This window comes from Nothoprocta perdicaria, unplaced genomic scaffold (assembly GCF_003342845.1).
Source record: "Nothoprocta perdicaria isolate Ctin4 unplaced genomic scaffold, notPer1 scaffold_99, whole genome shotgun sequence".
In the NCBI taxonomy this organism is placed as follows: Eukaryota; Metazoa; Chordata; class Aves; order Tinamiformes; family Tinamidae; genus Nothoprocta; species Nothoprocta perdicaria.
Genome location: NW_020456298.1, coordinates 2,444,548 through 2,461,002, shown reverse-complemented (window position 1 = coordinate 2,461,002; position 16,455 = coordinate 2,444,548). Strand labels below are relative to the sequence as shown.

At 39.9% G+C, this 16,455-nt stretch overlaps 1 protein-coding gene across 1 annotated transcript in view; it reads left to right on the top strand.

Moving 5' to 3' along the window:
* PCNX2 (pecanex 2) overlaps positions 1-16,455 on the top strand; it is a 136,322-nt gene that overhangs the window by 30,458 nt on the left and 89,409 nt on the right. The window contains exons 9-13 of the mRNA XM_026053390.1: positions 5,206-5,341; positions 8,694-8,836; positions 10,207-10,360; positions 10,456-10,488; positions 15,050-15,221. Of these exons, the coding sequence (XP_025909175.1) occupies positions 5,206-5,341; positions 8,694-8,836; positions 10,207-10,360; positions 10,456-10,488; positions 15,050-15,221 (638 nt within the window). The remainder of the gene's footprint in view (positions 1-5,205; positions 5,342-8,693; positions 8,837-10,206; positions 10,361-10,455; positions 10,489-15,049; positions 15,222-16,455) is intronic.

Below are 16,455 nucleotides of genomic sequence, written 5' to 3'. Positions count from 1 at the left end.
ATCATCCTGGTTGCCCTTCTCTGGACCCTCTCCAGAAGCTCCACGTCCTTCCTATACTGGGGTGCCCAGAACTGAACACAGTACTCCAGGTGCGTGAACACAGTACTCCAGGTGCGGTGGATCGAGGGCTGGCTGGATGGCAGAGCTCAGAGGGTGGTCATAAATGGATCCACAGTACTCTCCTCCCAGTTCCTCTTCTTCTGAAGTATGTAACCACCTTTGGAGTGTGGGATGTCTTGCCATTATTTAGTAGATTGAGGGCTCATTGGGCCTGTGTTTTCCAAGCATTGTTAACAGACCTTGCCCCTTTTAGCTGGCATCCTCGAAAATGGGATCTGAGGAGCAGTGATACGGTGCAAGGACACATTCCAGGTCCCAAGTATTGCAGTTACAAAGGAAAAGTGATTTTTTTTTCTCTAACCCCCCAGCCTCAAAAAAAAAAAAAAGGAAAGAAAAGAAAAAAAGAGCACAGTGATAAAGAAAGTAATCAATAGAGCCCTATGCAACCAGGAATATTCACAGACAAGAATTACTACAGATGATTTTTCTTATTAAAAATCACTCTAAGATACTGAATATTTGCTATTCTTTTCCATTGTGAAATGGAACTTGGGTGACATGAACTTAGGTCAAGGTTTCTTTCAGGGCCACAGCACAAAGCGACTTGCACATATGGGACCTGCATTGAACTAAAAATGAAGAATTTTGTCCTTTTTTTTTTTGGCACTGAAGACTAATTTAATTATTTTCAGAACTGATTTTTTTTTTTAAGTTGCAGTGGCAACAGATAATTTTAAGATTAAAGAAATGCATTCAGACTATTTTCATTGGAAATACTTCTACCTTCCTGCAATTGAAAAACAAATTGTCTGTTTGATCATGTAGATTATGATGCATTTTATAATATATTTCTAGCTAGAAGTAATGTCAGAAGTCTTCCCAAATCTTGTTGTGAGTATCAAATTGTGAACTAGATTTAAGAAAAAAAATCATCTGTAACTTGGGCTCCCCTCAATAGGAACCATTAAGTAAAAATGTGTGTCTGAATTGGTAATGCCTTTTTTGAAACTATTAATGTACCTACAGAAGGACAGTGAAGACAGCCTGCTGCTCTTCACAGATTTTTGATACTTGCTGTGATCAGTTTGATATGTAATCTTCAATGATGCTGACTTGGTGTATTGCAATTTTCTTGTATATTTTAAGTAGCTTTTAAATTTACAAGTCTTCTTATTTATTGCTGTAATTGGTAACTAAATTATTTGSTATTTAAAAAGAAAACTTCGCAGCTGGTGCATTTAATCTCAATCTGGAGTTGTACAACACTAGACAGRTTAGTATTGGTTGTGGAGACCTGAGGAGTGATGAGTATATATGCATCAAGAGATCTGTGTGAAGAGCTGTAAAAATGCTGGAGACATGAAGTGGCAGGGGAGCTGTTCCTTGTGAGAAGGAGTAAAGACTTCTGCAGTGGGGCTAGGAAGACATCAGGAATGATCAAGTAATGGAGCTACATTCAGGCAATGTAGGTCAGGGAATACACTTAACATCAGTTCAGATATTTATCTTAGTACATCACCTGCCTGTTTTGAAGGGACACAAAAGTGGGAACATTGGAATTCCCACGCTGCTGTTAGTCCTTGTAGAGMTTGCCTATTCCATTCTCAGTTCAGTAGGGTATTTAGAGTACACTTCAAACCACCAGCTGAGAAGTGATGGTTTCTTAGATCCACGGGGAGCTTCCTGCCTTCCAGTCTGGCATTTCATTGCACTGTCACAGCCTTTACTGCACTGGCTTAAGAGAGTGATGCTTTTAATGTGTATTACCTACAGGTTTGAGCTAAGTATAGGTGTAGAGACTTGTTATGTTTTGTTATGCGTTATAGTGACAACTACTAGTGTTACGTGTTGGGCACTGCTGCCCTGAGTAGCCTACTAGGGACTTTCTAGTTTTGAGCACAAGAGGCACGTGTTTTCCAGCAGATTATTTGTTATTGTGCCTGTGGTGACATTTGTTAGAAGATCACCTGTCCTGATTTAACCTTCTCTGCACAAGTTAAAATGAAATTCAGCCAAGGCGTACAAAAGGACTTGGTTAACCAGGGAATTCCTTGTAAATGTGTGGAATGCTTCTCTAACGACTTCATCACAGGAGCTGCCCAGAATCCGGGCTAGCTAATCGCTGACAAGGGGAATGGCTTAGGCTGGGCTAGATTGGAATGGCTTGGGCCAAGTTGTCAGCAGTATAAGACATACTGCTGAAGAATAACAGGAGCATCAGAAGGAAGCTTTTTCCTGGGCTGCACGATTATAATAAAATATTGTGGCTGTTGCAGGATTGCTCAACTTGCTTCTGTTTACTCAGTGTTCTTACAAAACTAAATTATGAGCTGGAAAAAAAATTCAGCCTTATAATCAGTTATCAGTAGAGGGTGCTATAGACCTTTTGCTTTTGTTATATGTAGCTTGTATGCTTATCAAATATGTATTTAGTTATTTATTATTCAAAATTTAATTATACCTTTGCTTACATTGGTGATGCAGTTTACTGTAGTAGATCTTGATATCATTAATGTATTTCTGTAAGGGATCGGATTTTCCACTCAGTAAGATTCCACATTATTCTCTGATCAGCATGGTTATAAAGRTTTTGTTACCAGAGAGTGTTTGCTCCTTACATAGTATCATAAGTRTATAGAATCGCATTTACAGGCTTTAAAAACCACAAGCACCACTGCTGTGTCTCCCTGATGGCTGTTGTCAGTGTGGTAACAGTGCCCTCAGACAAGATGTACAGCATCTGAGGAGCTGCTTCTGTTGGGGAGGTAATCAGGGAGGTAAGAGGTGAATGTGAGAGGAGGTTGTGTGAACAGTTGGGACCATTAAGAGAAAAACTATGTAGGAGAAAAACAAAGTGATTTGGGGAGTGCTCTTTTCCTAACTCTACCTTCCTGGCTCCTGCATCCTAAATGTCTTGTTAGCCCTCAAGTTTCTGACTTTTTCTCACAGTGTCCAGCTGTTTCTAGCCTTTTCTGCTATTTGCTGATAGGTTGAGCTATAAATTTTGCTGTGGAAAGAAAACAGAAAACACTGTGGCCTGTCTTGGCACTTCGGTTATCTTGACGTCTGGTGGGAGATGATTTGAGCTCAAAGTTTATTCTTGGAAGAAGTCTTATGAGCCAAATGACTTTGATTTCTGAGAACTATTAGAGTTGAGTGCCAGGGGAATATCTTGACATATCTATCCATCATTCTGCCAGTTTTGTTCTTGATAAACTTGGGATGAAAGGGATGGTCCAATTTAGAAATACTCTTAGCTCCGCTTGGCTTTGGTAAAAAGATAACTGAGAAGGCAGAAGGTCACTGAAGATTAACTGTTCTTTTGGAGGCTTATAGCGAGTCGTTATTGTAATCCTCCACTGTTCTTTTGGGCTGCATGGTAGGCAGGAGTTCCCTGGGCAGCATTCCTGGATATTCTGGGCTAAACTTGCGTTTTGCCATCTGGAAATAGAGAATCCCGTGGTCACTCCAGTAGTGTCTTTTCACCAGACTCCCAGCAGGCACTCCCATAGAAAAGGAATGGGGCAGCCCATCTGAAGAAAACACCCAAGCAACCAAATCCACAGACAGAAAGAAATCATCCGTTTCAAGGTCTGGCTCTGTGAGTTTAGCCCTGTTTCTAGGAAATCCAGACACAGCCTTATCCCAGCACAGCCTTAGCTATTACCACTTAAGTGAGCGGCCAGTTATATGCTGGGCAGCCTTGTAACCTTGTGCAGGGTTATAAGACAGGCTTTGGAGATGGCCCCCAAAGACAAGGGAGGTTTTGCTCACTAAAATTGCTAAGGAGGCTTGGGGGCAAGTGTAGGGTGTGCAGGGAGTGACTTTTGTTCAGCACTCTGTCACAGCCTTTGTGGATGACTGTAGGCAAATCACTTTCTTTCTGCTTCCCTTTCCTCTATGGAGAACATAGGCACTGCCTACTTTGTATGAGGTAGAAAGCACTGAAGACTGTCAGCAGCTGAGATCCTGAAGCAGGAAAGCCCAAGGCAGGCAGCCACAGGCAGGGGAGTAATGAGCTCAGAGCGGGAGCCTGATCTGTTAAGCCCCATTTGGAGCTGAAGAAGCAGGAAGTGTTCAAAATAGGCCTTTCCCCCCCAAGTGGCAATTATTAAATTGCAGTATAGTTCTTGCTGAGAGCCAGTCGGCCGTATCAGACTGGCAGAGCAATCCCGCAGCTCAACAGGTGCTGCTGCTCCCCCAGATTTCCTGAAGGAAACRGTTTCGGTGCCAGATCTGCAGCACAAAACACTAAACTTGGTGAGGGGTCAGACGGGCAGCATCTTGCCCAGGGGCCTCCTAAGGTAAGTTTATAGAGTGTATAAACTTACCCCTGATATCAGGGTAGCATGTGGTTCTGTCTGAGCTAGCCCGAGGTCACTAGCTCATGTGTTGTCTACTCTAGCATCTTGCTAGAGTAGAAAGCTCTGTATAACCTAAATTTGCAGTAGGATAAATTAATACTTGCACAGTTCASTGTGGCTGAGGCCTAACTAGTTTTGTTGTATAAACAAACTTGTTTCAAAGCTGCTTCAGGGTTTCTGCAGTAGCTCCCCTTCTCTTCTGTGCTGCAGACATGGGCATCTTTTGACCTGAARTATGGGGGAAGGTTAACAAGAGGACAAATTTTGCAGTCTGTTACTAATACAACAGTGTGCTTGGGAGAAGCAGAGAGTTGTAGAGATGACCAGAAAATGAATATGGTGTTTGTGGAGGTCATCTTCTGAAAGTCGCAATGAGTATTAGTGATCTTCCAGTAGGCCGGACTGATGTGAGCTAGGARTTAATGCCAGATGACTCGAGATGTTTACTGTGCAGACAGCCAAACCTGAATTTACCGTATAACCTCCCTTTATAGTCCACTGATTACAGAAAATGCATTTCTGAAGTATGATTGGTCTTGGGTCTTCATCGTAGAATGTGAAAATTCATGATACGAGTGGATCTCTCTGTGGTGAATGCTATAAGCTATACATCTGAATTGGAGTGGTAACTGCTTTAGGAACCTGGGGAAGGTTTCATCTAAGAAGTTGGAAGGCCTCCATGTCCTGTGAGACAAGTAGATCTTCTCCTATAATGTTTCAGAAATACAAGGAGGAAAGTGCTGCTTCATATAACTCTCATCCCTTTCTYCCCTCTGCGCAGTGAAATACAATTCAGCTCCTCTAGTACTACCACTTCAGAGAGCCAAGATCCATCTTCAGGTGATCAAGCAGCAAGCGCACTTCAGCAGCAACTCTTACTGATGGTGGCACGAAGGACCCTTTCCGAAAACCCACGGGTACATTGTAATATCTCAGTTTCTAGCGTTTTGATAAATTTGACATGCTGCAGACTTGTTGATGAGACATTCTGTTGGTTTTGTGTTTATACTCAGTACTACTCATCTGGGAGGATTTGTCTTGCTCTGCTGCAGTTCAGCTGCTCTTCTACTGACACTGAGTAGTGTCTTAGAGCAGCAATGTCACTGGTTTGAGGGGGCTGCTCACACAGCATGGAGGAGGTCCGGCCACATGAGTGAGAAGTCCCTCTGCAAAGTGCAGACCTGTAGTCTGTACTGAAGAATTAATCACCTRCTGGGTCAATCTTCTGTCTTCAGTTTTATTTGCTTTGAAAGGAAGAGGGCATAGCTGTTAGGATTTTAGACATATTTCCAGATTTTTATGTTATGACATGCTCACTTCTCAGATTTGTGTCACTATTATAATGTCACTGTTTTAAAAACTCACCTGTGATGTGACTTTTTCTGAATACGGTGGCCAGATGTCAAGTCATCTTYTGGGCATCTATTGTGGAGTGCCGGAACCTCCCCTCTCAGTAAAAGAGAAAAGGACCTCACGCTTTAGTTTGTATGATAATGTGTGGATGTATTTGAACTTGATAGTATTTGGTGTCAGTTACCAATGATTTGGTCTGTTTCTGCAGTTCCTTTTATAATAATGTTAACCATTTGTTCCAGAGAGAGTTCTAGTTTGATCTTTATGTATAATAACCTTAAAATGCCCGTAAATTATTCTTCATCTTAGCTTTTGAACAGGAGCTACAAGCTTAAAAGCAAAGTGTATAAAGGAACTTGTTTTAACTTATAAATCAGGTAATTGTACCTGTATATTATGAATATGTGTGCTTCAGATTTGGACAAAGACTTCTATCTAAAGGCTCAGATATTTTCCAGATACTTTTAGTTTTGTAAATTGCTTGTAAATTAGAGAACGATTATCACTTGGCTTCTAGGAAAACTGCACCATTAAAAAGCAACGAGTATTGCTCAAGACCACCAACAATTTGGTAATAGAGCCAAGGAGTAATTTCAGGACTTACTGGTTTCTGAGTTTTTATTAAATGTGAAATCCTGAGCCTATGCAAGTCAGGAAAAGGCTTGTCGTTGATTTCCTTGAGGCCAGGATTTCAGTCTGTCTCTTGACACCATATAAATTTATGAAGCAAAGTTTTTATAACCCTTTTTATGATAGGAGGCATAATTTAGACTTATTGACTTGCTTAGGGATAGTCAGAACGTTTCCCCAACATCCAGTGGAAAAATTCAGTCTGGCCCAAGTACTGCAAGCTTTAGGTAATTGATTTTATCAGCATTTTACAGTTCCTCAGGAGCCAATGTGTGCACTTACCTACTCAGTTTAAATGTTCTAAGCAATCAAATCTTTAGGTGTTTTTAGTGGACTCTTTGCCACTGCTTTTTTTTTTTCTTGCTGTTTTCAATGAACAGTCTAGAATGGAAGARAAGAACTAATGATTGCAACTGATATTATTTTCATAGTATCTTCTGTTGGGATRGTGGGCCAAAGAGAAACAGAACTGTGCCAGTAATAGCAAATATAATATTAAAAATCTTTTTTTAAAATGGTGACTTTTTAAAGTGATAATAGAAATATTAAATTGGGAATATTTGAATTACTCTTAGGTTTTAAAATCTCTGTGGCAGAGAGATTGCAATCTGTCTCAAGGCTTTTATATTACTTTGAATTGTTGATAAATGGCAGAATGACTAACAGCTGTCATTCTCTTGCACATCTGAAAACACAGGTGAGTTGCAGTCCTTTGCTGATACTAGCTGAGCTACCRGGCATTAAGTAGATGTGCACTTTTAGTCAATTGGAGGCAGGAGATACAATGTGTAATCCTGAATCTTTTTCACTGCGTAAATTAACATATTTTACTTTGTGTTTTCTAACAGACTGAGAATATCAACAAATCTGTTCCTGTGCCTTAGTAGTAATTCAAAGAATTCAAACAGGCTTTAAGTTTTAGAGATGTGACTTGTCAACTCCTCTTCATGAGGCCGTGATATGTCARTTATGTGTACGATTTGTTTTCCTGAAAAGCAAAGAACCATCAGAGAGAAAAACAGTTCCTTTGGCCAGGCGGAGAGAGAGGTCTTTTAAATCTCTGTGTTTTGCTTACAGATACAGTTCAGGAAAGTGATAAATTTCTTCACATGGGGATGATAGAAAAGACATTCTGGGATTAGAATGAGATTGGAGACAGCCARTAGTTGGCTATATATAATAGCCARTAGACTCAGAAAAGTGATATTACATGAGAAGCTGTCTAAAAATTGGAAATGTTTGGTATTTTTATGATGGAATCAAAATAGTTTAACTTCCTTCTCTGACAAGGAAAGCTTATCTCACAGAAATGATTTAAAAGTAAGCATTGCATGCATGTATGTTTATTATGTTGATTTTCTTTAAGAACTGAAGGCTAAAAGGACGTAAAAATCTCTCTTTTACACTAGTTAAATCTCAGTCAAATTCTTTTTCAAAGCATTTGTGATTTTTTTCAGCAATTTTTCATAAAACCAATGATTGGTGTGTACTGGAAGGAAACTGTTAGTTTGCAGAGCTTTTGTCTTTGCTGTTGTCCCGCTTTGCAGAATGGCCCCTTCCTCATGAYTGTGGAAGTAATGCAGATGTAGAGTTGAAGATCTGAAATGGCACAGTTCAACCGGAATAAACCCTTTTGAATCCTGCTTTATGATTAYATGGGTGAGACTGGAGCATCATCCACTAGTGATGTTTGCACTCTTTGTGTTTGCAATTTTCTTTTCCCTCTCGCTGTTCTCGAAGATGCGTACCTGACGTGTCATTAAAACCATTTCAGCAGAGAGAAGCAAAGCTGCAATTCTGTAAGGAGTTGACAAGTCACGTCTCTAAAACTTAAAGCCTGTTTGAATTCTTGGTTAGCAACAAAGATTTGTCTTTTCGCGTGGTTTTGTGTTACACTGTAATTAGCCTGCCACATAAAGTCCTTTAAAAAAAAACCCCGACAACAAAAAAACAAAGCAAGAAAAAAAAAAATTGTAGACACATAGTAGATTGGAAGCAATGTGAGTAGTGTTTTTAATGAATARTAAATATCTATGTTTGTATTTAAAGCATATTATCACTGTTGAGCTCAATGATTGGTGTAATTCCCATCCACCTGCAAAAAGATAGCCTGGTGCTAAAGTTAGGCTTTCTTTTTWTCTAAAATATAAATCAAGAAAGTAACTATGCCTCCAGTGTCTCTTTCAGGAAACAATGTTTGCAACTTGATGTAATTTCTGAACCTGTTTTGTAACCAGCCATGTATCAATGTGTAAGAGTGTTTTGTTTATTTGTTTGTTTTTAAAGCAACCCAGTCAGGACCTTGAGGATTCCTCATGTTCTTCAGTACAGCCGAAACTGAACAGGCAGTTTTACAAATTTATTATATTTCCTGGCAAATGGATTAAAGTCTGGTATGATCGGCTTGCCTTGTTGGCACTGCTGGACCGGTAAGCTTTCTGCATGCAGGTGTGTGTGGTGCTGCAGGTTGTGCCTCTCCATGTCCACCCAGCGAACAACTCCGACCACTGGAGGAGCATAGAGTGATAGTCCTGTTACTGTCTCGTGTTCAGGGTCAGTAGGTGTCATTCGTGCTTAACTAGAAGACAAGGTTTTTCTTCTGACTTGGTTTTTGTGGTTCGCTATTGATCACCTTAGCTGGTATTTTGATTCTTGGGAACACCATGTCTGTGGAATTGTCCTCAAATTTGACTGTCAGGCCTTGACTTTGCTGCCTCTGTGCATTCCAATGAGAAAATCAATGTTTTGTGCAAAAATATGGAAGCGTTTCAGGGAATTGTCAGCCAACTATTTCAATCTTCTTTAAAAAAAATGAGGAAACTGAGGAGGAAATATCTCAGCTTCTCCCTCTATTCTAGTTCATCTATATTTATTCAGAGATTTTTTTTTCTCAGCATCTCTCTGTTTCCTAGTCTCAGTCTCACTTGGCGTCAACTATTTTGACAGTGTTTTCTGCTGTTAGATCCCTCCTTGTGTTCTTCTGATCTGCAAGGCACCTCAGCTACGTTAACGTGCAGGCCTAGTGACTGCTGGCTGGCTTGTCTGCAGCGTGATCCCTGCTTTTGGGTGGGTGTTGCATGCTAATATAGGCTCCACAGCAGTGATTTCAGAAGACAGCTTTCATATGCTGCAGAAATCAGGCAATATAGTTGGGGAGACTAGTTCTGTAGCAGATACTTCCTTATCTATGGTGTCTTATCTGTGTGTTTCAGTTGCATGGAAAATACTTACTGATAAATTTTTTTTTTAATGACCTGTATATTAACACTGTTTTTTTTCCTCAGCTTTCCTGTTGTAATGTGGCAGATGAATAAAATATGAGACGACAAATTTTGTCTTTGGTTCAATGCTTTGTTGTCACACGTATATTTTACAGACTACAGGGGTATAAACTGTCACTTTATTTGGTCATCTATTAGATTTTTGCTACAACAGTTTTCATTAAAGAATGCCTTATTTCTGTATAAAAAAGTATGACATGCTTGAATATATTGCTTGCATTATATTCATATCRGCTCCACTGTGGTATCCTATCCAGGGAGATTGGAGGATGTTGATATGTACTGAAAGACAGCAGCAACTGCCTTTTGTCCAAATGTTTTACCTATCACAATGGCAGAGGGGTAGAGGTGAAGTGCTCTTCTACATGGAGATGTAGTTTTGGGAACAGACCCTCTAATCCAGTRAATTGTCATCTTTCTGGCACTGACAGTTTATACCAGCTGTAAATGGGCCTGGCTTGCTGTAACAAATATAAATATTTTTCCTCTYCTTAAAATACTTCTATTTTCTCATATAGGACAGAGAATATAAAGGAGAATGTATTATCTGTTCTTCTAGTAGTTCTTGTTTCACTCCTTGGATTCTTGACTCTGAATCAAGGCTTTTGTAAAGACATCTGGGTTCTGCTATTTTGTCTTGTCATGGCTAGTTGCCAGTATTCTCTCCTCAAGGTAAGCAACAAGTTCGTACCCAATTGATGAATTCTCTTTTAATTTCTGTGAAGGCAAAATCCTGTAAGTAAACTTTTTTTCTCTTTCGTTTTTAGAGCGTTCAGCCTGATCCTGCTTCACCCATACATGTAAGTCCCAGCCTGCAGAACAAGCCTTTCTGCTTTATGATCACTTCTGTACTGTGAAGCTCTTGGCTGTTCAGTGAAACACAGATATAGGTAGTTGCTGTTGCGAGTGGTTTATGAGAACAAGCCTGTGATTTTGAGACTTTGGACTACATTTGGTTAATTTTAGGTTATTTGAAATTATCACTGCTCTTGGAAGAGTTACTTTTGTTTAAGCTAAAATGTACAGTAAAAAGAAATGCACCTGGAGTAGTTAGCTGAAATAGCATGAGCAGGGTTTCTTTGGTTGAGGCCTGGAGGACTGTCAAAGCTGTGAATGAAGGCAGCTTATAGGAATGTGTGCTAGTTCTTTGGCAGTATAGTCACTAGTTTGAGAAACTGTTSTCTAACAGTGACAACGACCTTACAAAAAGACAGTTTCTTACCCATTTTTTTCCTCATTTTAGGACTGGTTTAGGAGTATCAACCTATAACTGCAAGCTTACCTTTCATCYTGCTCCATTTATCTGCATTTTAATTTTCAGATAAACATTGCTATGCTAGTATTCATGGGGGCCCCACTTGCGTATACCCCTTCTGCCAAGCTGCTCACACTTCTTATTTAGCCTCTAGAGTGTTTCTGAGGATCCCTCTCTTCCCTCAGGCTTCCAAAACAGCATGTTGAAAACTGCAGGTCTGCTGGATTGTTTCCCTTGGTGGGAAGCAATTATTTTTGTCAGTTTAAGGGCTAGAAATACCAGTTCAGCTTCAAATCAAGCTTATTTCCAATTATATGTTGTGTGTTACACTTTATTTTCCACCTTATTCATTATGAGGTGAACTTATGGTATTGTTGGTTATGATGCGTTCACAGGCAATCCATGTCTACATAAAAAGTAGAAAATGTTAGTGAAAGCAACTTCATTAATAGATCAATTCTATTCRTTGTAATAATAATATTGTAATTATAATAGCATGATATTTTCAGTGAGTTATASAAATATTCCTACCTCAGTAAACAGCTAGGGGTTGCTCAAATTAAAAACAGATTGTCCATCAGTTCAGCTAGCACATGTCTAGGCATAATAATGTGAAGAGTAATCAAATTGATTGCTTTTATACCAGACACTAGTAATGTGCACGTTTTTAAAGTGTATGACAACCAGTTTTGTTAAAATTTCACTGTAAACCTGTCTAGCCCACATTTTTGTAGTATTAAAGACAAAACAGCTCATGAAGTTTAATCAAAGCCTTTCTTTTGTGCAGAATCCAGGTTAGCATTTCAAGCTCATACAACAATATTATATTATTCATCATATTTAATTCTGTATGCCATGCAGCAGCACAGCGAAATAACAATAGATATAATTCCATCCTCTAAATTATTTTTAAAACTTTATCAGGGAAAGTTGTGGACTTTTGGTGCACTACAGGAACTCCAAAAAAATGTAATTATGAGAGTTTTTCTATGCAGGGTTTTAAAGACAGAAGACATTATAGCTGAAATTAAGTGGGAAGACTAATTATTCTTACATTGTGTCTTAGTAACACGATAGGTATTAATAAAGGCTTGCTTGAGCTAGTAAGAGCCATTAAAAATAACCAAAAGGCAAGAAAAGATACTCCATGTACTGTTTCAGAATTCATGTGACTACATTAAAACTAAAGAGAAATAACATCTCTTGATGCTAACGTAAGGATGCAGAACAGCAGGGAAATTAAAGAATGATCAGTACCATGTCCATGAATGAAGATGCAGATGAGATTTTTTTCAGTGTGAAATAAACCGTCGGGAACCGCAGATTTTCRCACTGAATTAATTTCTATTCCTGGATTCATGAGTAGCCTCTAGTGCCTTTCATTATCCATGCCTGGCAGGGAGCATCCAAACTTGCTCCCTATCTCTCGCGTGCAGACTTCGTTGCTGTTTGATGTGGCTTTGTCAGCTTGAGCCTACACCCTTTTAAAGGACTTCTTTGGAAGACCATGCAGTGGATTCAGACAACGCAGTGCCCAGGGATGCATAAGGCTTTTGTTCTGAAGCCCTTTGGAGTGCCAGCCTGTTCGCTGCCTTGTGTTGAGTAAGAGGTTGTTGACTAAACTCCCCACAGTCTGGTTCAGTTTTATCAGGGGTGAGGTTATTTCCTCACCGTGCCCATTCGAGTTGAGCGCTGTGTCTGGTGTCCACACCATAAGTGTGAAGTTTCAGCATRTAGGAGAGAACCTTTCTAACTTTGGATAATGTTTTGACTTTTACTATGGTTCAGAACAGYTTTGGGGTTTAAGCTGAGACTCCCAAGCTGCCTCAGCGTGGCCTGCCGGCTGCAGGCACGAGAGGCCTTCATGCTTCTCTGTTTTTAAAACCTTGAAAGAAGGAAATGCCCCTTCTTCCTCCATCCTAACTCACCTAGTTGTTATTAGCCTGATGACAGGGATCTGCTCAACAGTGAGGGTTAAATGCAGTGTGCAGAGCTAGGGGGATCTGTGCGTGCTCTGCTTGGAGCTGCGCGCTGTGAGGAGCTCAGCTCCGCACCCGCAGTCGTGGGGCGGCAGCAGCTTTGTCTCACCCAGCTGGAACAGTCACCGAGCAAAGAAAAACCCATGTTCTGTAGTTCAAGAGGTAAGGCAAGGATGTGAGGTTACAACAACARCAACACCCTCCTTCATCTGGAGTGTATGTCAGGATATAAATCACTGACTGATTSTTTAGAGATGATTTTTAGTAGTTTTTGAGTCACAGCTTGTGTTAAAGATAAATGAGCTGAAGCTTAGGAACAACTGGTAAGTAATCCTTTAAGTGATATTTTTAAGTGATATCTTTGTCTTTCTAATCTTCTTTGATTATTTTTCATGGGCATGTGTCCTATTAAATAAAAAAAACAGTAAGCTTCAGTATTAAACGCTACCTAGAATTTGTCGGTCAGGCTCCTTATTTCATGAAGAGAAGATGCAATATAGATGTGCTAGTTCTGTGCAACCTGTCACCTTAATTGATTGATCCCAAAGAGATTATAGATCCATTAATAGCAATACTGACAAACGAGCTTGGCTGGCAGCCAAGCAATTGTGGCTATTGTTTCAGATCAATAAATACMTTCAAAAGAAACTCTCTTAAATTACAATTTCCAAATATGAGCTGTTTACCGGCAATTATTTGCAAAGCAAACCTGAATCCTTGTCACTTTGCTCCAGCATTTGCACACTCAGGTGTGTCCTTAACCAGTCCCCACTTCTCTAAAGGACAGTGCAGTGCCTGTCACAGCTTCATTATCTGCCAGGTTAATGCTGGCTAGGAGGAAAGAGGGCCCACCTGCAAATGCACCTGTGACACTACCCTGTTTAAGAAAACGGCAGTGTTGGTTTTCCCCAGACTACAGCAGGGAAGAGAAAAGGGCCCCAGTGGAAAGAATCAATGCTCACACACACAAAAATAAGGATCCTGACAGGAGACCTTGAGTATKTGGTTCAGGAGGGACAGAGGTGTCTGCTGAACGTGCGTTGCCCTTTCAGGGCATGTGAGACAGATAACATAGCAATGCACTCAGACTTCTACCCAGACTGATGCTAAGTGTTTGCAATTTGATATTCTTCTTTACCTCCAGATGGGTAATTTCCAGAAAGATGTAGTGCTATCTTTGTTCTTTTTTTCTGCCCCCCCCCCCCCTTTTTCTTTTTTTAATAAGTTTTTGACTTGTCTGGAAACAGAGTCCTCTTGTGAAAAATAAGAATACCGTACTCATCATCACCACTATTTGATCGCATATTTTGATGATACCAACCCTTTATGTTGTAAATGGTCACAGCAGAGACCATTGTAGCTCCTGTTGTGCGCCCTGTGATGTTTGACTCCAGAAGTTTAGGGCTCCTAGCACTAAGTAGGCTCGAGACAAGGCTATTTAAAGCCAGGAAGYACTTGCAGATGTATCAGCAAATGGAGGTCAAATGGGATTCTGACAGAAGGGAACATAGGCTCGTTTGGGGCTATAGTCATGCCTGGAAAGCTGGTGCTCAGGGCAGAGCTGATTCCAACTGACAGCAAATGTAGAGGTGGGCCAGGGAAGGACATGGAAACCAGCGTTTCGGAGGAGGGCGGCAAGCAGTCAGCTGCCAGAATCAGCCTCCATGCCTCACCATATCCTATGGGGAGGCTTTAGTGTTCTTTACTTTCTCAGGGTGCAACTAAAAGATCAGCTATATTTTCTACAGAGTCTAAATAAAAAGCCACACTAACTGAAGCAGACACTCATAATAAAAGTAGAATAAAGCATTCTACTCAAAAGAGAATTTCAGATAGCTTCAATTTTTTTCTCTACAAAAAAGGCTATTGTGCTAAAATGACTATTATGACTATTGTGTATTAATGTAGTACAAAAGGTTGGTTTTTCAAACCTATACAATATTGCTGGAGTTAGTACCCTTTAAAAGCTGCCTCTGGAGAAGATAAAATGCCATGTATCATTTTTGTCATTAGTTAATATGCATAAGTCCTTAAAATATTTTGTCTGAGAGCTCCACCTCTCTCCAGTGTTGTCTATACAATAAGAAAATAAAACACAAAATTCAAATACTTTCTTTTTTTTCCTAGGGACACAATAAAATCATAACCTACAGCAGACCTGTATATTTTTGTATATTGTGTGGCCTTATTTTGCTGCTAGATGCTGGATCTAAAGACTCCAACCCTTCAGTTTATACAATATATGGCTGGAAGCTCTTTTCACCTGGCTCTCTCCAGTCAGCCAGAGACCATGTAATAGGTGAGTCAATGTTTTTTTTCTCCAAGATTATAAAAATGAATTAAGTGTTAGCTGCTGAAGCTTGTGTTTTCCTATGTTGGCAATCAAATGCATGTTAGGGAGGCACAGCTCTTAAGATAAATCGATAGGAACGTTTAGAATGACTTCAGACACGTGCAGTGGAGGAGCGAGACAGCTGGCARCCTTCCCTCATGCAAGAAAAGCTCTTAATGAAATGAGGCTCATAGTTGTAATCTCTGTAGAAAACTAGCAGTCACTGATGTTATTAGCAAAAGGCATCGTTTGTGTAGTGCAGTTCATCTTTGTAAGGACTTATCTATGTGGGGCAGTTACTATAGCATGAGCTGAGATGTAAATTTAGTGCCTGAAAACTGTGCTGCGCCAGGGCCTCACATGGACATTCTGCTTGTGAAGAATACACTTTTTCTTGGTTTAGTTTCATTTTAATATGCACATAAGGAATTGATGTCAGGTGGCCGTTCTGCAGTACTTTTCCRAGTCTACTTCCTTCTATAGTTGTGTCCTGAGGTTACTAAGGTATTTCCCCAAATCAGGACTGGTGCTGCTTGCTGGTGCTGCTTGGTACTGACTTGCACCTTGCACATCTGGAAATACCTTGCTCGGTTGTTGGTGTTATTTTTTTTTCTCTCTCATTATACCTTTGTATACCTTTGTACTCTATAACTGTGATACTAATTGTGTTACAGCTCTGAATGCTGGACTGGAATTAGATCAAGTGGTGTAAAATTAAGTAATTAGATCAAGTAGATTTTGTTTGTTTTTGCTTGTTTTGAATTTAGAGCTAGGAAAGCCTCCTGTGAGGAAAAGGAAAGAACCGTGTGGTATGAAGCATATGACCTTTGAGGTCTCAGTTCACCTGGGACTGTTGAACTTGCATTTTGCTCTACTCAGGCTGAAAGACCTACTGCTTTTGGAAGAGTCTTCTGCACCTTTGTATAGGTTCATAGACTCCCAATCCCTCTTATGGGAGGTAAACAGGGAAATAATGAAGACCTGCATCTCAGTTATTTTCATTAGCCTCTTTCATTACTTTCCTTTGGTCTCCTTAAAGTTTCTTCTTGYGTCTTATTTTCTCTGCCTGTCAAAAGTGAACAGTAGAAAAGCTGATAAATAATTCAACAAGACACTTAAATGACTCCTGAAATGGAGATAAATGGAAAACTACAGCAACTGGTATATAAAGAGAAGAAAAAAAAAAAAAAAAAAAAAAAAA